Source organism: Leptopilina boulardi, unplaced genomic scaffold (assembly GCF_019393585.1).
Source record: "Leptopilina boulardi isolate dan_hultmark-lab unplaced genomic scaffold, ZJU_Lbou_2.1 LbouV2_367, whole genome shotgun sequence".
In the NCBI taxonomy this organism is placed as follows: Eukaryota; Metazoa; Arthropoda; class Insecta; order Hymenoptera; family Figitidae; genus Leptopilina; species Leptopilina boulardi.
In genome coordinates, this window is record NW_026137937.1 from 760,207 (window position 1) to 782,518 (window position 22,312).

General features: G+C 29.4%; 3 protein-coding genes across 6 annotated transcripts in view; 2 read left to right on the plus strand and 1 right to left on the minus strand.

The window, feature by feature from the left end:
* Nucleotides 1–22,312, plus strand: part of LOC127287005 (ras-related protein Rab-24-like) — a 590,458-nt gene that overhangs the window by 219,730 nt on the left and 348,416 nt on the right. The window lies entirely within an intron of this gene.
* LOC127286996 (sodium-coupled monocarboxylate transporter 2) overlaps nucleotides 1–22,312 on the minus strand; it is a 415,172-nt gene that overhangs the window by 141,658 nt on the left and 251,202 nt on the right. The window contains exon 4 of the mRNA XM_051313677.1: nucleotides 341–462. The gene's annotated coding sequence lies outside the window, so the exon portion shown is untranslated. The remainder of the gene's footprint in view (nucleotides 1–340; nucleotides 463–22,312) is intronic.
* LOC127286995 (alpha-2B adrenergic receptor) overlaps nucleotides 14,025–22,312 on the plus strand; it is a 234,854-nt gene continuing 226,566 nt past the window's right edge. Inside the window, exons 1-2 of one of the 2 annotated variants that reach the window (XM_051313670.1) lie at nucleotides 14,025–14,230; nucleotides 15,426–19,353. In XM_051313670.1, coding sequence (XP_051169627.1) covers nucleotides 18,250–19,353 — 1,104 coding nt within the window. In that variant the 5' untranslated portion in view covers nucleotides 14,025–14,230; nucleotides 15,426–18,249. The remainder of the gene's footprint in view (nucleotides 14,231–15,425; nucleotides 19,354–22,312) is intronic. The other variant, XM_051313671.1, reaches the window with a different exon arrangement.

The following is a 22,312-nucleotide window of genomic DNA, read 5'->3' on the forward strand; positions in this document are numbered from 1 at the left end:
TAATGAACAATTTTAGTCAAGTTACTTTATCTTTGACATATTTTTTCTGCACTTAATTGTCTTCTTTTGAAACAAGAAAAAAGTTTTTTGTTGAGCATACAGCACTGACTTGCATAATATGTCTTTATTGTTCGCACACTTTACTACAACGTATGTGAAAAGTTCGCTGACATTGCTAAAAAATACATACAAAGACAGATGGATTTAGTGTGATAAAACAAAATAAACACGGTGGCTCAGCCCTGACCACTGTCCAACCCTGACTACTCTCCCCTAAGTAATTGAATTTTCGACTATTGTTAAAATTTTTATTGTAATAGTGTAACATTTTTTTACTTACTTAGAGTAACGGTTTCGGCTCAGGTAAAAATAACTGTCATGAACTCATTATTTTCACTCAGATCTATAAGTACTCGTCATCCATGTCTAGTGCACGCCTGCATCCATTGATAATTCTTTTTTCTGTAACAGTCCATATTTTAAAAATCATTTATGGTCTTTAAACACTTTTATTCTAATAGTTAATAAAATCTCTCGTTTCAAATTTTTTGCGTACGTTGCAAAAATGGCTTCCGCACGACGCGTTCAAGCACTCAGCGATCATGCAAAACACAATGAAAATTTTCAGAACTTTTATATAAAAACAGATGCAGAGCATCTAGAATACTACTTGGATATTTGAGTTTAATAATTTATGCACTTTATATTTTAGAATAACACGATTATTTTACTAAGAGTTGTTATGCAATCACACATCGATCGAGATGAGCAGAACGAACAAGAAGTAAAGAGAAAGCAATATGTATGCGCGCGCATAGTACTGCGAGAAAGACGGAACTACAACCAGAGTCAAGCGATACTCCAAGTTTGAAGGGCGCGAATATTCAATATTCAATTTTTCTAACTAAAAATCATTTGACTGAAAATCAATTTTATTACATAAAAAATTGTGTAAAGAAATATTTGTTTTTCACTCAAGCGGAAGAATAATAGAAAAATGATTTATTTATTATTTTTCTTTTTATTCAATAATTTTACAAGCAATTTGATAATTTTCGACATGGTTACATTCTATTACAATAATATCCTTTTGAAAGAAGAGAAAATTTTTCTGATACATAATTTATATGCAAGTTATTCTATTCCTTTATTTTTTTTTCTTTTTCTTCATCATCTGACAATAGAAAAAATTACATATAAATAAGAGGAATTCACTGAAATGGAAAATATTTTTATTCTGGTTATTTTTAAAAATTATTTTTACATAAATACATTCACTACAATGGGAAAATAAAAGAAAATTATTATTAATATTATTTAATTTACTAAATTAATTAAACTTTTTTGAAAATTATCGAAAAAAAATCTGCACAAAACAAATTATAATAATCTATTTTACTTTCAAAGAGATTCTGAAATTCCGAGATATTGTTTTAAGAGAATTTCTAACGATATGTATACATATTATACTTTTCGCATTTACAGTGTTCCTCGTAAAATCGTAAGTGTCTTATAATGGCATGGAGCAGCAGATCATAAATGCGGGGATCATATCGGTAACATTATATTGTCGTAGGTTCTGCGGTTGGGGTAAAGTTCACCCTATTCTTTCTCCTCCTCATCTCTTTTCTCTTGTCCCTCTCCCAACGGTTTCTCCGTAAACCAGACTGAAAAGAGATTTTAAACGTCACGCGCTCATCAAAATATACCTCTCACTCCAGCAGGAAAAGCTCGACCAACCCTCGTTATTCTCGTATAGTGTACCGAGAGTTCTCGCATATACACACACATACACAGAGAAAGAATCGGGCATCTCGCAAGGGTCGATACACCCGCAACCCCTCTTCTTCCTTTATCATACAACTAGAAGTATATAGTATATATATGTGTGTGAAAAGCGCGCGCACGTGAAAATACACAGACATACTTAAATTCAACACATTGATATAATTTTGATGCACATGCATACGCAAGCGCTCTACTCTATGACGTCACAAGGGCGGGGTCCTTGTTAACGGCTTTTGCCTTGGAAGTACTTGGGAGCAACACGTGGGACAGACCTAACCTCCTGAAAAAAGTAGTTCATCTCACAAAGAGGCATGTCCGAAAAAAAGGAGATAGAGGGAGAGAGAAAAGTGTGACTGAACTATCCAACCATTTTTCATTATTTATATATTGACCGCAGCGAAATTACAACCCCTAAATAGGAAATGATTAATTCTTAATAGAAAATAAAACAAAAAATTTCGTTACATCTATAAAAATAATAGAAGTTTGTATTGTTCGAGAATAAGAAAAAGAAATAATTGGCTACTCGCCCGGTAGATTGACTTTTTCCCCTATTTGAAGGTTTTTGAAGATTAAGAACAAGGCGAATGTAGAGTATTATTTTAATGAGGGAGGGAGGACAAGAGTTGATTAACTTCACTTTTTGTACTATCAAAAACAAATCAGGATTTTCTCTCTCTCACTCTTTTTTTTTCTTTAGCCAGATGATTAGAGAAATAATTGGAGAAATGCGAGTCAGTGTCATTTGATCCATGACACTGCAATCTTACATTTTCTCTTCTTTAATCATATATAAATATAAATAAAATTACAAGAATTTAAAAACTCCTGTCCGAATGAAATATATTTTTATTGCTAATATTAAAATTACTAAAAAAAAAAAAAAGTAAAATATACACAGAAAATTGAAAGGTATTAAAATAAGCTGCAACGCTTCTTATTTTAATCCATTTTTACTTATTTTAATACCAAAATGGATTAAAATAAGAAACATTTGATTAAAATAAGAAGTGTTGCAGCTTATTTTAATACCTTTTAGTTTTCTGTGTATTTAAATACTAAATAAAAATAATAAAATCATAAAAAAATTACAATTTTTGAAAACAGAAATATTAAGTCGCTAGTATTGTGTCGCAAGTGAAGAATATAAATTTTTTAAATCTGTTAATTTTTCTTTCTCCGGTGAACTTTGAAATTTGTCACAAAAAAAAAAACTATTCTAACTCAATAATTTTGAAAAATATTGTTTCGTACTGTGTCAAAAAAAAAAAAAATTGTGCATGCCTCAAAGGCTAAAACATCAGACGTGAAGTTGCTTTTTATTTAAAATATGACCCTTATATTCACAGGCCAAAAATTATTATTTGTAAGCTTGACACCTTCGGAGGGAAATAATGTAGACCTGCTATTCATTATGTGCCGTGTATAGAGTCGTTACGATAATATCCCGTATAAGGTGCTCGCTTACTAATTTATTGTCGACCCTATTCAAAGGAGCACATTTATGAGCTGCCTGCAAACCACAATGATTTAGGGTCGATACAATATATCTTTTTATTAAAAATCCTATATAAAAGACAATTTTTTGTGATTTCGCAAAAAAAAAAAAAAACAAAAAAATAAATAAAATCAGCCTACACAAATTTACAATTTTATTTTTACAGTTTTACCTTATACTTGAACTAACGTAATCTTAAAGTATTATGTATATTTTTATTTATGTTATTTTTGAATAAATATTTTAAATTATAAATGTAAATAGAAAATGTAATAATATACATTTTTTGTATATATGAGATTTAATTACAAAATCTGCGTAATAAACAAACAAAAAAAATGTTACATATGTGAATCTTAATTATCGGAATGACATCAAATGGCTCACTAATGGATGAACTTTCGTAAAAGCTCAATAAATTACTACGCAAACTGCAATGCACTTCGGGTATTGCTGCCCGACAATGGTTCGCCCGCGGAAAACTCATTGCGTTTGGACGGTAAAAATTAGTTTACTAATAGTAACGTGACTATTTACCAAGGCTGAATTATACTGTCAATTTGTTCGTTAAAATATTGTCCATAAATAAAAAGAATTTAAGGTAAAGACAAAAAAAGTGAAATATAAATATATTACTTGTTATATTCAAATTTTAAACAATCTTAATCAAAAAGCTATTCACTGCTATTTCATGAATTTCTGCTATAAAAGTAGCTTAAAAATCTTAATTAACTAAATAATAAATTATATATTTAAATAAATAAACGTATTTTTGAAAAAATAGAAAAATAAATAGAAGAAAAAAAAAAATATTTTCATCATTTACATATTTGTGTGGGATTTTTATTCCCTTAATAAACGACATTATATGGAATCCTAAGAAGTAATTTCCATGGGATTAAAATTAAACTTTTTTATTTGACGACTAGCAAAAAAATTGCTTGCCAAGGATGATTAGCATATATGAAGATTATCATTTTTCATCTTTTATAACTTGAGCTAAAGTTGTCAGATTCTCGACGCAAATGAAAGCGAATATGCTCTACTTTTCATCATATTCGACGATGACTTTGAAAAAAATAATTATTTTTCATAATAAAGAAAAAAGCATTAAAAACTGAAAAAAGTAAACATACATGCAAAATTATACTTTTAATGGAAATTTTACTAAAAATATTTTACATAAAACTCATTATATTTCACTCAAAGTACTTTGTGCTGCTATGGCATCAAAATATTTGAAATTTGAAACATTTTGTCTGACTCAAAATGACATTTACTACTTATACAGTAAGATTACCCAGATAACCAAGCGTACTAATCGTTATTTACGAGTACGGCGTACTAGTATTATACTAGTTTTATACAAGTACAAAATAATTATATATGTCGTACCAGTACGGTACTAGTACAATAAAAGTATGTCGTACTGTTAGAATTGTAAAATATGATTACTCGATAAAAGTATAGTACTAGTACAATATCAGTACGTCGTACTTCTGAAATAAGAAGCACAACATACTTGTACGATACAAGTATAATACTGGTACGTCGTACTGGGAATCTTTGCTGGTAATGCCAACCCAACCTCACTTTCTTGACAATTGTCAAATATGAACGCGTCACTGAAAACGGTGCATTAAATGTTGGTGAAAAAAGTCGTTTATGATGCAGCAAAAGAGTTTTAACGTTTGTAACTTGTGCTTCTGTACTCATCTTGAATATCCGAGATTAAATTTATATTAAATTATCGATCTTTATAAGATTTATATTCTTTTACTTTGACATGGTGCCATGGTGTTATTTCATTGAAAAACATCAAAATCTTTTACATTTATAATGAGAAAAATTCATAAATTCGGTCTTGATCATATTGATATATTTTTAAATTCAATTGTGTGTTATTTCGTTATAGTTTTTCTTATACATATAACATATTTATAGGTTAGGATGTGATAATATGTTTTTCAAAGCAAATTTCAAAGCAATTTATAACATCAAGTTTAAAATTCTTTTGAAATAATGTTTAAATGTAAACAAATAATTAATTAATATTTGATAAAGTTAAGTAATTAAAATAATATAAAACACCGGATATTTTAAGATAAGTGAGAATACAAGTTACATATATTTTACATAATATATGCAAAGACATATATCATATAAATAAAAAAAATTATTGAATAAAAATAAATAACTAAAAATGAATTATTATTATTTCAGGTCTCCCACGGATTTTCTTTTAATAATAAATTAAAATAATTAAAATACTATTGTGGGAAGAGAAAGGGGAGGGTATATAATATTTTATATTGTACATCATACTAGTATTGTACCAGTACAATAACAGTACGTTATACTAAGTCACAAAAGTTTTCAGTACGTCGTACTCGTATAGTACTCGTATTCTACCGATATTGCATACCGGTACGCCGTACTAGTACAGTACCTGGTACCGTGCGAAGGTACATGGCTAGTACAGTACCAGTACGCCTAGTACGCCGTACTAGTATTATACTACTACCGTACTAGTATGTGTGTTATCTGGGTAGACAAATTCACACAGTAAAAACAAAGTCTTAAACCGTTTACATCTTAAATTAAGCCCATATATTTTGCATAAGTCTGTCCTTTTTTAATTGGTCTGACTCCGTTTACACCTTAAATTCAGCCTCAAAAATAGGCTGAAATCAAGATTTCTTTTTTAGTGTGCAACATTATTCTGTCTTACTATAACTGACTTATAGGATGTCTTAATTTAAGACACTTTTGTCCTAATTTTTAAGACATTTTGTGGTGTCATATAGATTTCGATTAATGACGAAAAGTTTTAGTTGTTTTCCTAACCAATTAAACATATCGGGACAATTTAAGACATTTACTAAATGTCTTATGTCTCAAAGTAAGAAACTCATTTTACAAGTGATACAATTTATTTAATTGAAATTAAAAATTATTTGGTTCAAGTAAATATTTATTTGATAATAGACTAGTAAGCGATTATTTAAATAAATTAAATTTTTTTTCATTACAGCAAATAAAATTTTGCTAGAGCAAAAAAAACAAGAATTTTAATTTTAATAGAAAAAATTCGACGCCAACTTTATAGCAAACTTTATATATGGGTGTATCACACGGACAATAAAGAATTGTTGTACTTACTAAAAATTAAGTTCACACAACAACTCCAGATTGTCAATATAGAACCAGCAGTTCTATTTGTTTTTGGGACAAAAAAAATTGTTAAAATGAGATTATTATTAAAACTATTCAGATTGTTCAGTGAACAAACTGAATTTTTTGATGAACAAAGAAAATTTTTAAGGAACAGTTGAAATAACAAAACTAAATTGTTAAATCGGCAATACAATTTGTTTTATTAACAAAGATTTGATCCGTCTAATACAATTTGTCCAGTTTCTTCGCAATCTAAAATAATCGATAGCAGATTTCCGTAGGTCATATCACCAGTTTCATTTGCATTAAAATCTGTGGAACATTCAACTTCTGAATCAAATTCTTTAACCTGAAACCAAAGAATTATTTTGAGTTGAAATTTGTTGTTAAATAATATTTAATATACATTTTGTATTTTTTAAAGTGCGGTTATATTTAATAGTAACCGAGTATAACTTACCGATAAACGATGAAATTGTCTCTTCATCCATTCACTATACACTTGCAATAGATTTCTCACTTTAACCGTGTTCATTATTTAACAGCACTTTGTTATTTTTTAAAAAATACTAATACACGGAAAAAATTAATTCAGTATATTTTACAAAACTGTGACGGAGTAGCGGATACAGCTCTTTACGAAACTGAGTTTTGTAAAATGTGATGGATATTTTCGGATAAACTACAGAACTTTCGTTGTTTATGCTGAATATTTCTGGAGTTTATCCTGAATATTTCGTGACATTTTACAACACTCAGTTTCGTAAAGAGCTGTATCCGCTACTCCGTGATAGTTCTGTAAAATCTACTGAATTCATTTTTTCCGTGTAATAAAAGCAAAAGTAGCACATGTGCCAGAAGCAAACGACAATCCGGATTGTTCCATCAGTAATCGAGAAAGAGTTTGCTTCTGCAACTGTACGGACTTGCAAACAGAACAAAACTGACAACAAAAAATTCGTATTGTTGTTAAAACAACATACATTTGTATTGACAACAATCCGAATTGTAATATTAACATTTCAAATTGTAATATAAACAATCCAAAAATTGTTTGCACCACAATTCTATCAGTTATAATCCAGGTTGTACGGAGTATCATCTTGATTGTAGTGGGTAACATAGCCATATTTTCTGTAACATCTTTGATGGTACCGAGTAGCATAATAATGGTACCGGATAACGTCTACTTTTAACCAGCAAGATTTTACCATCCATTTCTCTTAGTATACTAAGATATACAATTAAAACTTTTGCTATTTTAATGAAACCTTTTGCTGTTCCAGGTAAATATTTTTTTTGTGCGAATTAAAAAGGATTGTAGGTTAAATTAATATCATAAAATATGAAAGTAATCCATTTTTTTCAATTTGTTAAAAATATAAACGTTTCTAATTTCATTTGTTGAAATTTGATTTTAGTATTAATATAGTACCCCATAATTTATTTACTGTGACTTAAATTGGCTATTATTACTGATATAAAATGTATTAATTATTTATTCATTCAAAAGCGAATAACAAAATTCACATCATATTTCTTAATCTCTATAGAAGATGTATTTTTAAAAGAAAAAAATTTTTCAATTTAAACCATATTTATAAAAATGTTTTTGTTTGAAAATTATATTTTTCTCCCCATATTAATGATTATATATGACGTGAAAAAGAAGTGAGGGGTCTTGCTGTAAAATATCTTTCAAAATATGCTTATGTAATAATATAATAAATGCGAGACTAAAATTTATGAATTTATTTTTCATGCGAGAAGTTATTAATTTTTCAATCCTCCCGGTTGTTTAAGTTTTAAACGCGCCACAGCAAAGCGCACATGATTTATGAACATTCACACTCGTCACCGAAAGTTTCGAAACTCAACGAACTTCAACGTTTAGAGGGCAGTGTTAATTTAGAGAGGGTAAAGTGTTAAACGGTTAAGGCTTCAGTTTCAGACAGAAACCCTCTTCAACAAGAAATTAGTTATGATCGAGTTTTGGGAATTTACTTCTTACACTTGTTTAACAATGTTGCGCCATTATCGAATTGTTTGAGCGATCAAAGTATTGTTGAATTGACGTAAACAGTTTGGGATCGAGGCGCAGTTTGTATACACATAAAACGGTCATGGAATACTAAACAAGTTGGAGGGATAAGGTAAGAGAGAGAGAGAGAGAGAGAGAGAGAGAGAGAGAGAGAGAGAGAGAGAGAGAGAGAGAGAGAGAGAGAGAGAGAGAGAGAGAGAGCTCGTAAGAAAATAGTAGAGAGAGAGAAAAGAGTTTGGAAACTAGTTTCTGCATCATTCGGACAAGATGTGGCTTGTCAATCAAAGCACACAATGCACACTTAACCTCACAAACCAATAACTACCACTTTGAAGGGCCTCTTTGGATGCTGTGCGGACTGCAGTGGAACGATATCCCAAACTTCCTCCGAGACTAAACTTTCAACCTAACCATGTCGTCTCCTCGAAACCAGGCCATCACTGAGATGTCTGTTTCTAGAGATACGTACTGAAACTACAGAGTTCATAGGGTAAACTAGACAAAAGATATGAACCCATATAGCTCGTCCAAGTTCAGTATCCATCTTTACTCTTTGTTCCGTCACACAAAAGGTATATCAGTCTTCACTGATAAGCATTTTCAATAACCAATTTCAACCGATTACTCATGTCCATAACACAAATTTCCTATTTTTATTAGCGATAATTTTTCATTTTTTTCTTCGAATTCTTTTTGCTTCATCATGAATGAAGTTTTGTGTAGTCATTCAAATTATATTTTTTTCTTAAAATGCATTAAACAAAATTTTCTTTCTATATAAAAATAAGTCATACAAGTTCCTGATGAGGAATTTCCGCATTTCAATGTCTAAATCTGAAAATGAAGACAATGACTATGTATTTGATTTTGATTTATTTAATTAATTTGTGAATATTTTAAGTAAATGTATAGAAATTCTGTAAATTATAGTAAACGAATTTACAATATCTATACTTTTTTTTGAAAAAATAATTTTCCAAGATTTGGAAATACCCAATTGGACAAAAATTGATGTCTTCGATATATTTTTGGTCACAGAAAAAAAAGTGAGCCTAAATTGCAAACTGCCCGTTTAGGGTTTACGACGACATTCTTCTTATATTTTGCTCCATTTTATCTCACTACTTCCCTAAACTAAAACTAAAGCATGTATTCATAGATCACCCTTGGCTGAAGGTTATATACTCCCTATATACGTTACAGACACGTTCTACTGTAAATATAAATGCGTCATAAAAAAAAAAATTATTTTTAACTAAAAAGAAAATAAAATTACAAAATAAATTTTCGCATAAAATTAGTATAAATTTATTTATTTATTTATTTATTTAATAATAAACGTGACTAGCCCTTTTGTACAAAGTACTCTTACAATCTAAGTAGTTAACTTCATAACTCTTAATACATAGGTTTAACCTATAACTGAAAACTAGGTAAGCCGTTCACAATATTGTATTAAGAGCATTTGAACCTTCGTGACGTCACAAATCATGGCGCATGACACGCAAACTTCTCAGGTATGTGAAAAGCACAATTTTGAATATTTTTTAAAAAAACCTTTTGGAAAATGTTCAGAATAACATAGACTCTGTCTGTTATGTGCGGAAAATTCAAAATTTTGCGTTTAAAACGTTTTTTAAACAATGTTAAGGTCACAAATCATGGCGCATGACACGCAAACTTCTCAGGTATGTGAAAAACCCAATTTTGAATATTTTTTAAAAAAACCTTTTGGAAAATGTTCAGAGAAACATAGACTATGTCTGTTATGTGCGAAAAATTCAAAATTTTGCGTATAAAACGTTTTTTAAACAATGTTTAAGTTGGTTGTCACAAGTAAGGAAAAATACACGAATTGCTTATATGTAGGCATTGTTTAAAAAACGTTTTAAACGCAAAATTTTGAATTTTTCGCACATAACAGACAGAGTCTGTGTTATTCTGAATATTTTCCAAAAGGTTTTTTTAAAAAATATTCAAAATTGTGTTTTTCACATACCTGAGAAGTTTGCGTGTCATGCGCCATGATTTGTGACCTTAACATTGTTTAAAAAACTTTTTAAACGCAAAATTTTGAATTTTCCGCACATAACAGACAGAGTCTATGTTATTCTGAACATTTTCCAAAAGGTTTTTTTAAAAAATATTCAAAATTGTGCTTTTCACATACCTGAGAAGTTTGCGTGTCATGCGCCATGATTTGTGACGTCACGAAGGTTCAAATGCTCTTAAGTACAATTGTTTTTAGAGATAACTTAAATCTGATCGTATTACTATCAAATAAGTCCAATTCATCTGCTAGCATATTTGCTTCTCTACTTATCCTATGAATTAAATAATTATTACCATAGTTAGTTCTATGAAAAGATGCAGAAAATAATGTGTAATGAAAAATTAAATAAAAAATTTTTTTTTAATTTCCAAATTTAGAAAAAAATTAATATTTAATTTTTTGTTCAATCTTTTTTAAAGTGTTAACTTAATTGAAATTTGAAACACTTTTTTTCACAACGATTAAGAAGAAATGTCAGTTTTTTATTCTATCTATATATGAGTCATTTGGTTTGATGAATTGGGGGAAGGAAAAGAAAGAAAGAAAGAAAGAAAGAAGGAAGGAAAGAAAGTTAAATGGTATAATGGATTGAACCAAAGGTGCCAGGGAATGAAACGATTTCGAAATGTACTAGGGTGCTGAATCCCAACTAAATTAAAGACTTGGAAAACGAAAGATGCCTAAAAATAGACAAAATGGATTAATCACATTAACACATTATTCGTGAAACGAATATTTCTCTTATCTTTTCTTCTCTTTAATGTGCCTTTCGAAATGTCTACGGATATATGATTGCACCATTATTTATCATTATATTCAGAAGCAAAACTCTCTTGACAATGGTGTTCTTTGCGTTCAATTTCACGAAAATTGTTTTCTTCTTGACATCAACTGAAGAGAAAAAAAGGGAACCCTTGCGCAGTGAAATTTAGAAAAATTGTTCTCCACTGCAATTTGTCAAGAGTGGCATTATTCTAACGAAAATTGTACTCATGTCAGTACAAATTTTAGCTATACTATTCTCCAATTCGTAAAATTGGTACTTTTTTAATTTTAAAAGAAAGTACTTTTACTTTGATTAATTGCTCAATAAAACTAATTGTTACTATACTGATTTAAAATTGAAAAAAAATTGAAACGTCTACCTATATTTAAACATGTATGTCTGACTAAAATGTACTTTTACTACTTATATACTAAAATTACTAGAATTTCAATACTTCTGTCTGACAAATAACTGACTCTTACTACTGCTACAATACATTACAGACTTCAAATATTGATGTCTGACTAGAATCTGTTTTCACTACTGACATTGTAATAACATAAAGTGAAATTCTTCCCTCTAATTAGAACTTACGGTTATTAATCATCTTTAAATTAAAAGAAATATAAACTTTCTTGGATAACTAAAACTTACTTTAACCACTAAATATTAACATTATAAAAATCTAAACATGGATTTTCATGAATTCACGAAATTTTTCCATATATTTGTTTTCGTCGGGTTAGTAATTGATTTTTGTTTTATAAAATAGGTCAGTAAAGAAAAGATATTTTATTTATTTTTCTTTTTCATCTTTTTTTTATACTCTCTAAATCTGAATTAGTAAAAATTTTAACTAATTTTGAATTAGTGACTCACTTTTTGTTTTTGAATTAGTAAAATTTAACTAATTCAAAAACAAAAACTAATTTAAATTAGTTAAAATTTTCACTAATTTTTTAGTAAAATTTAACTATAAGATTGAGTAATATTTGTTTTACTAAAGTTTTAGTGAAAAATATCTAAAAATTTGTAGAAAGAACCCCGCACCATATATATATATATATATATATATATATATATATGAATTTGGTGTCCGGTAAAATTTCTTGCAACTTTGTAATTTTGTAGTTTTTGACCTCCTGGACAAAAAAAATATATATGGCAAAATTCAAAAAAATGGACAGATTTTTTAATAATTAAGTTTTAAGTTTAAAAAAGAGTGTTAAAAGCGAAAAAAAGTCATAAATGAATAAAATCAAAAAAACTAAATAAACTTTCTTAACCCCTTCGCTGTGTAGCAGAAATAAAGCTTCCGTGCCCCGTATGTGGTAAAAAAAATTAAAAAAAAAAAACTTGATGTTACCATACCTAAGAATACCCACTGACAAGTTTATCGTATTGTGTCTACTTATTTTTTTCTAGATGCTACTATAGCGGTCATACACACACTGGTGGCACGATATTTTTATGCCTCTATAGAGGTCAATAACAGTGAAGGGGTTAAAACTCGTTACTCGGGGGTTTTCGGGGTTGCTAATTACGAATTCGATGTCAATTTTTGAAAATCCAAAATGGCGGAACTTACACTGGAGCTTCACTTATTTTAACAACACAGAAAATTAAAAGGCATTAAAATAAGCTGCAACGCTTATTATTTTAATCCAATTTTGCTTATTTTAATCCATTTTGGTATTAAAATAAGCAAAATTGGATTAAAATAATAAGCGTTGCAGCTTATTTTAATATTTTATAATTTTTTGTGAAGGACGAATCAATTTGATGCAAAAAGTTGAACTTATTTTAACAGTACAGTTTATTAACGAGAACATTTGATTGGCCTGGTTCAAACCAATGGGAAAGTTAGATCACGATAAGTGAGGTTATTCGCCAATCCTAACTAAAATTAAGTGAGACTGTAAACTGCTAAAATAAATGCGACTTTAAATAAGTAAAACTTCAAATAAATGAAGCTCCAGTGTATTTAAATTATAGTGAACGAATTCTCATTAATTTAAATTTAGAGAGTTTCTATAAAATTTAATACACCAAAAGTTTACAACAATGTCATTTTAAGAGACCTTTCATTTTACCTTGTTGAAACCAGAGTGTGTCTTCAATGATGCAAAACGAGTATACATATATATATAAAACAAGACGATAACTCGTGCGATCACCTTGTACCAAGGGCTTGTAATTAATCATGGACAGAATAGTGAGCAAATGTAGTGTGCATATTTCAAGATGAGAATGGCAACAGCCGCTTCTACATGATTCTCATTCATACACAACAACCACAAATTTCACATGTCCAAGAGAGAGAGAGAGAGACATGTGTGCTCAAAGAAAAATTATCAGAAAGAAAAAAGAAAATTCTATTGATTCTTTTCTTAAAACGACAGCATCTTCATTATTATTCAAAGTATCATATAGCTTACCTCAAGTCATATATATGACACATTGAATATGAAAATTAGCATTATAATGAGATTTTTGTTTTTTCTGATATGAAAGCAAAAAAAAGAAAAGAAACCTCTGATTGGTCGATGGACCAAAGTTGACTGCCAACAACGTAGATCGTGTGTGTGGTGATACAGTCAGAAACCCCCCCCCCCCTCTTTGCGTGTGACGCCTGCGCCCATCGTTTATCCCGACACCAACGAAAAGCGCCTCAAGCTTTACCATACAGTTGATCGTAGGACTCGTCGTGGAGCAGACAGCCTCTCCAATGGGCTAGTCAGCTCTCTCTCTGCGTGTCTCTCTCTCTATCCTAGTAAATATTACGAGTCACACAATCCCTTCGCGAAAACCAATAGAGAGAGCAAGGGAATTCTAATCACGCGTGAAAAAAAAATAAATAAAAAAATCTCTTCGCACAAGTACGAACAACTTTTGACTACATTTTTGGTACTGGCAAAAAAAATTTTTTTTTTTTTTATACCCCCCTACACTTTTTGCATACGCATTTATCCTCTCAAGAGAATTTTTCATCAATTTTTCCTTGTCAATAAATTTTTATAATACATCTACTTAGAAAATTTCTTTTTTCTTTGTCTATTTTTAATTATTTTACAGATCTATTTTTCAAATTTTTTATCTTTCACATTTTTTGTCTTTTTGAACTTCAGTTTTAATTCATTATTTTCTATTTTACTGCTTCGTTTCATTATTCACAGTAATTGTTATTATTCTCATTATTATTATTATTGTATTATTATTGTTGGAATTATTATTAACATTCCTCTCATTATTATTATTATTTTCATAATTATTGTTCATAGTATTTGGGACAAATTCGTATGATTCTGAAGTGAACATTTTGTCTATGATTTACAATGGCTTTTGTATTTTGTAATGATAATTTATTTTAATCTATTTACAACTGACATTCAATTGCAATATTTATTAAAATTCACACATTTTTATACGGACAAAAAAAAGTTTGGCTACTTTAGCAAAATCCAATTTTTATTGTATAAAAAGCAATTATTGTTAGTTGATACAATTAATAATTAGTTTTCACATCTAAAATATTTGCTGTGACATTTAATTATAAGTTACTAATAATTATTATTTTTAGTTAAATAACTAAAAATTAGCTATTCATATAATAATACATTTATTTTACTATCTGTAGATAGTTTTAAAATTTTTTTTAAAAATTTAATTATTTTTTTCTTTACGTATGAGATCAAAACTTTTTTAAAAATATAAAAGTTGTTTATTTTTGAATTTTCAAGTTGGAAAAATTAATTTAACTTTTTGTGCAATTTTTGTCTGATCTTTGGAAAAGTTGTTGAGAAAGTACACGGGGTAAGAATGTGTTGACTGCCTCAGCAAATGCTTGATAGGTTTCTTCGATTCGAAACCACGTGTGCACGGAATGAAAATTCAATTCCTTCTGTCTCTCAATTTTCCTTCCTATTCGTGTATATATATATATATATATATATATATATATATATATATATATATATATACAAAAAATATTTTTGTTTATAGCTTTGACTTTTTTTTAGAAAATTTTCTTTTTGTCAATTATATGATAAATTGTTACAAATCATATCTTCCAAATATCTGAATCATTTTCCCCTTTTTCCAGAGTCAGTCAGTCATCAGTTGTGTGCCGCTTTACAAAAGTCGACAAAGTCACCGTCATGCGCGCTCGGATTTACTCGGGTTAACGGGTCGTGATCCTACGGTACGTGTCCCGGCTGGGTACTCAAGCCAGTGCCCTTCTCTTCGCACATATATATCGTGTGCAACCGTACACGCAATTTTCCTACACACATTCGTCGTGCTGAGAGAACTTTCTTCGTGTGTCGATCAAGGAAACTTTTTTCAAAGAAAAAAAAAATAATTTTTTTTCTCAAAACAATAAAAAAAAAAGAAAAAAAAAAACATTTCTCAAAAGAAGAAACAAAAAATTCAATTTTTGTCAATTTTCTCGAAGTGCACACTCTTTTTTTTCATTGCTTATTTTGGTGATGAAAATAATAGTATAGTGAAACTCATTGCGGTGAATTTTTTGACCTCGCTCGGGGTTATAAAAATAACAGCGTTAACGTGAGACCGAATAAAGAATAGTGAGAAGTGTGGTGCAAAATGTTGAGGAAACTCAGTGGAACCATCAAGAACACCAAGCGAGAAGATTGCTTGTCCTGCATATCCTCAACGACATAGTCCAGTGGCAAGCGCCGTCAAAAAATTGAAAAAAAATTTTTACGGACAAAGAGAAGAAAAATAAATTCAAAAAAAAAAAAAAAAAAAAAAAAATTTAATAAATTGTCAACAAAAATTTGAAAAAAGATTTTTGTATTCTTAATTGCTTTAGTATAAAAAAAAAAAAGAAGAAGTAGAACGTCCTTGAAAATTAGAAACTTTCCCAAGAGTTTGTTATTCGAAGTGAGAGTGTTTAATTCATCTTTTTAACGTCGATTGTTTGCTTAAAGGAATTTCATTCGGAATTTATTGTCATATTTAAAAATATTCCCCACTTGTTTTTCAAGTATAAGACTGGATTTAAAGACAAATGACTTAAAAATTAAAATTGATAAAATAAAATTAATAATAACGATTCAAAATTCAGAATTTGAATTGTTTAAAAAAAGTGTAATTTAAATTGCATTTTAATTAAATGAAAATTAAAATAAAATAAATACGAAAAAAAATTTGGAAATTCAACAATTTGCACGTGATCGAAGAAAGACTTCCCCTTCAATTGAGAACACATGTAAATAGGAGCACACATAAGAGGATTATCCACGATTTGTATAATTCGATTAACTGGATAACGAACGAAAACAAGCGTCATTTTACAATATTATATATATATATATATATATATATATATATATCTCTTTCTCTCTCCAATTTTCCCCCAAAAAAATCCTCTTTCTCTCTTTCATTGTATACAAAATAATTATATACACTTGTATAAATTATCATTAAGATAAAAATATAAATTGTAAAAAAGCAACTTGTAAGAAAAAAGGAAAAAAAATGTAATAATCTATTCTAATCAAGAAGACATATTTTGCCTATATCGAATCATATATATATATATATATACTGAACGTGTTTTTCTTTCTCAACGAGTAATAGATTGTAGAAAAAAATTTCGCGTTTCAAAGAATTAATGATTCTTTTATAAAAATTTTTCTCGTACAATTCAGAGGAGCAGGTCGGAGCAGTACGGGTATCCAAAGCTTAGCCTTTTAGCCTCGGTGCGATAATTAATTAGCCCGCGGGCATCATTAGCGCGAAACTTGATTGAGAAACGTAGCGCGACGAAGAGAGTGGAAAGGAAGCGAAATTGAAGACGGAAATCTGAGAAGCATATAATAAGATTGAAATACGTGTGCAAACAGAAGAAAAAAAAAATAAATATATTATATGTATATTCCGCTGGGAAATCTTGTATTCGCATTAATCTTCCTATAATCATCAAACAAGTGTTTAATGGTCAAAAAAAGAATAATAATAAAAGAAAAAGAATAATAATAGGAAAAAAAAATTAAATAAGAAAACTAGTTTAAGATTAATAAAAAAAAAGAAAAGAAAGAGGGACCAATTTTTCACTCACGTTGTCCTTTTAAAAGAATTGTGTCCCTTGACCTGAACAAAAAAAAAAAAAGAAAATTCACAACTGATCCAAATATCTTCCGCTAAAGTCAAGTTGATTATCAACAGTTTATCAACAAGACAATAGATTCATAATAGGACAAGAGAAAAAAAAACAGATTCTAAACGATTAAGGTTCAACTAAGGCAGGTTATCAATAGCTTATTACATAGAAGAGATTAGTAGCCCTAAGGCACAAGAACGTAGGAGAATTCAAAAAAAGGACAATTCCCATTTTAAACGGGTTAATTAGGATCGAGAAACTTAATCCGCCAGGAAAACGATTCTTTCGGAACAAGTTTCCAGAGAGAGAAAGAGAGAGAGAGAGAGGTTAATAACTTGTTAGATACCATCGTTCCCCTTATGAAAGAAACGCTATCTCTTTTTTAGAAAAAAAAAAAAAAAATCTCCTTTCAATTAAAAATCTCATTTAGAAAAAAGGAATATTTTCCTCAATTTTCAAAAAGGGAAATCTGATTTAAAAAACGGAATTTTTATTTTGAGTTTGAAATTAGTGAGAATTGATTGACAAGAGGAAGGAGTAATATTTTTTTTCGGTGGTGAAAAATAATTGAGAGATTTGTTTTTTTTTTCTTGTGGATTATGCTCAAGATAATGCAACGATCCTGAAGAAGGGAGGAATGTCGTCCCTGGCTTCGAGATGCGAGGACTTTACCAATTTACTGTTGCTGCTGTTGCTGCTCCTTGTCCTGGAAATAACACCCAGGATACGTTCCTGTTGTTTTTTGGATCCAGCGAGATAGCACCACCTGCAACAGCTGGGTTCGCAGCAAGTGCAAGTGATGCCGAACCTTGGCAGCATTATGAGCATAGGTAGTCTAAAATCGGCGAGCAACATCGAGGAGGGTAACATGAACACGTGGAATGTTGCTCTCGTTACTGGTGGCTCGTCATCATCATCATCATCATCATCATTATCTTCTTCTTCAACATTGTCAGTGAAATTAACATCACCATCATCATCATCATCAAGTTCTGTAATTGGAATTATAACAAACGGTGACCAGCAATCATCGACAATAGCTGGTCACCAAAATCCACAAGAAATTGTTACTGACAGTGGTGGTGGTGAAGAAGAAGATAACGTGGCGAATATTACCGTTATAAAAGATACGAAAAAATTGTCTTGTGATTGTGAAAGTGGTTGTGCTGAAACGAATAATAGTGACAACGAGAGGACAATTATTAATAGTGACACGGAAAAAAGTGTTGTTGATTACGATAATACGGACATCGAAAGCAACATGACTACCGAAATTGAGGACAATCTTCTTCTTTTTGGTTTTGATGATCCATTACAGGATTTTGATTTAGCTTACAATTCATCATCATTATTTAACGATACACTTTATTCTTTTAATAAAAGTCTTGAAAATAAAACATACTTTGTTCTTAGTATGTATCCATCTGGTTATAGTTTGCCAACAATAGTGTTCGCAGCAATTGTCGTAACATTTTTGATGATTGTCATTGTTGTTGGTAATATGCTTGTTATCATTGCAATAGCCACTGAGAAGGCATTGAAAAACATTCAAAATTGGTTTATAGCTAGTCTTGCGGTGGCTGATTTTTTTCTTGGTCTCATTATAATGCCATTTTCGCTTGCTAATGAAATTATGGGTTATTGGATATTTGGATATTGGTGGTGTGACATTTATTCGGCAATGGATGTTTTACTTTGTACCGCGAGTATTATGAACTTGTGTCTAATAAGTTTAGACAGGTTTTGGAGCATCACACAGGCAATTGAATATCTCAAGAAAAGAACTCCATTTAGAGCTGCACTTATGATTGCCCTCGTTTGGTTGTTGTCGGCATTAATATGCATTCCACCACTTTTGGGTTGGAAGAGGCCCAATCCTGAGGAGGAATATCCCAAATGCAAGGTAAGAATATTTGTTTCTGTTTTTATTTAACAAACAAAATATTGTAAAAACTATTATTGTCCAAATTTCACAACGTTTATGATCAATAATTAAGAAAACAAAATTATATTTTAAGACGAAAAATTATTTAGGGGAATATACTCAGGGTTGGACACCGTTTTGGACTTTGTTTATAATTATTTTAAAAAAAAATAAATTTAGTCAATTGAGTTATATTGTTAGAAAGATGTACAAAATAGGAACACTTTTGTTGAAGATCGTAAATTGATTGGTCTAAAATTAAAAAAGTTCTGATCATTTAAAAAAAAGAAATATCTAGTCAGGGTTGGACACTTTGTGAAAATCGAAGCAAATTATGGTTAAAAAAATAAAATAACATTTATAACATTACTGAAAACGTTTTTATGTTAATTTTTTCATTTTTACATTATTATTATTGACAGTTGACAATTAATATTATTTATAACGTTAGGGGAATAGTGTCAGGGTTGGACACTTGTCAGGGTTGGACACTTGGCTTTTTTTAAATAAGAACACTAGCGCCACCTGTGTGCGTACGTGACGAATCTTCTAGTAGTATAACCTAACTTTTTGTGGCATTACATTTTTGGAGAATCAAAAGTAGCGTCTCTTGTGACTTCGGTGCAATCGAAGAGACAAAAAAAGTTTTGTTTGACTTGTGAATAATCCTAAAAAATGTGTAAAAAAAGCAAGAATTCGGCAAGATAAGCTTATTGAATGTATTGTGGGGTACATAATTTAAGAAGAAAAAAAGTGAAAAATCGAATCGCGACACATGTCTAGTTATGGTTAGCACAATTCGAAAATGATGCTTCTAGTTAGGGTTGGACACTTTATACAGTTAGGGTTGGACACCCATATTAATTATGAATTTGACACAATTTATAAATAAATTTTATTTTATTGATATTTCAGTGCAAAATTGTGCCAAAGATATTAGAAAAATAATACTTAAATTGTATAAATTTTGTTCATCATTTCATTGAGTTATTTGGAACAATAAAGCGTTATTTTTTATAATTTGAGTTCATTCCTTTTTTAAACCCATGAAGCTTTACAATTTGTAAACAATAAGTAAAGATAAACATGAAAAAATAAGAATAAAAAACATTACAAATGTTATTTTACGTTTTTACCAATAATGCGTTTCGATTTTCAAAAAGTGTCCAACCCTGACTGAAAAGTCCAACCCTGACTAGATTTTTTTTTAAAATGTTTATAACTTTTTTAATTTTGGACCAATCAATTTACGGTCCACAGCAAAAGTGTTCCTCTTTTGTAGATCTTTCCACCCATATACCACAATTGACTGAATTTATCTAAACAAAATATTTATAAACAAAAAACCAAAACTGTGTCCAACCCTGACACTATTCCCCTACTGTAAACGATTTTTAAGTTCATTTTTAATTTTATTACTATTTTTCTAATATCTTTGGCAGAATATGTGCTGTGTGTGTGTGAATCAATGTTTATTTGTATATTTATTTATAAATTGTGTAAAATTCATAATATTAACGAGGTGTCCAACCCTGAGTGTATAAACTGTCCAACCCTAAGTAGAAGTACCATTTTCGAATTGTGCCAACCATAACCAGAAATGTTTCGCGATTCGATTTTTCACTTCATATTTTCTTCAATCATGAACCCCGCAATACATGCAATAAACTTACCTTGCCGATTTCTTGTTTTCTTTATTCATTTTTTATGTTTAATCACATCGCTCACAAAACTTTTTTTGTTCCTACAAATGCACCGACGTCACAGCAGACGTTACTTTTAATCCTCGAAAAATGAAATGGCACTACGAGAAGCTTTGCCACGTCTGTGCATAGGTGGCGCTAGTGTTTTTATATAATCAAACTAAGTAACTCAAAATTCTTGTGGGCTTGGGTTTTAGGGATTTTTGGGGTCGCTAATTATGAATCTGATCTCAGATTTTCAAAATTCAAAATGGCTGATGCAATATGTCAGATAATTTTTTTTTTTAATTATATATATTCATGCAAATCAGTATCTAGGGGTTTTTGGGGTCGCTGATCACGAATCCGACGTCAGATTTAAAAAATTTTAAATTGCGGATGCAATATTTTTTTAAAAATTGTCCTCCATATTGCATTCGACATTTTCAATTGATTAATGTTCAGCGCATCAAAATAATAATTAAAATAATATTGTAGAAATACTTCTGCGAAATAGTGTAAGGATAATATATTTTAGAATACTGTAAAAATATTATTGAGGAATTTTTTGTATATATATATTGGAATATTTATCGTAGGTATTATTATATTAAGATGTTTGAATAAATGTTTAATAAAAATTCTACAAAAATATTCTAAAAAATATTAAAATAAATTTCTCAAAAAAAATTTTTGCAGCATCTATAGTTTTTTAAAAAATATTATCAAATTTTCAATATCAGAAAATTTTTTTGATGCTTACTGATATTTTTGTTTTTTTAATTAACATTATATACCTTTTTTTAAAAAGAAACTCTACAGGATAGAACTTGACTAATAAGCAAAAATAATATTTGCGTTTAATATTACTTCTTCTCTAAACCTATATAGAAATATACACCTGGGACAAGAAAATGTTGATACTCTAGCTACTAGTTTTTTACAAAATTTATAACAAGAAAAAAGTTCTTTGTTCTATGTATATAACTCAATAAACGAATTAACAGATTTATTTAAATTTTCCAATCCATCTTATTATTAAAAAAAAAAACAAGAACGTTATGAATTATTATAAAAACCCGCCTCTGAGCGGTGTCTTTATTTTTATTTTTTCCTGCTATGTTTTTATTTTTCTCTATTTATTTCTTTTTATTAATTCAATTTTTTTTTTCGTCTAAACTTCTCGATTGGAGGCAACATTTTTCAGGAAAATGGAGATAAATTATACTTACATTTAAGTTTTTAACTTTTTCTTT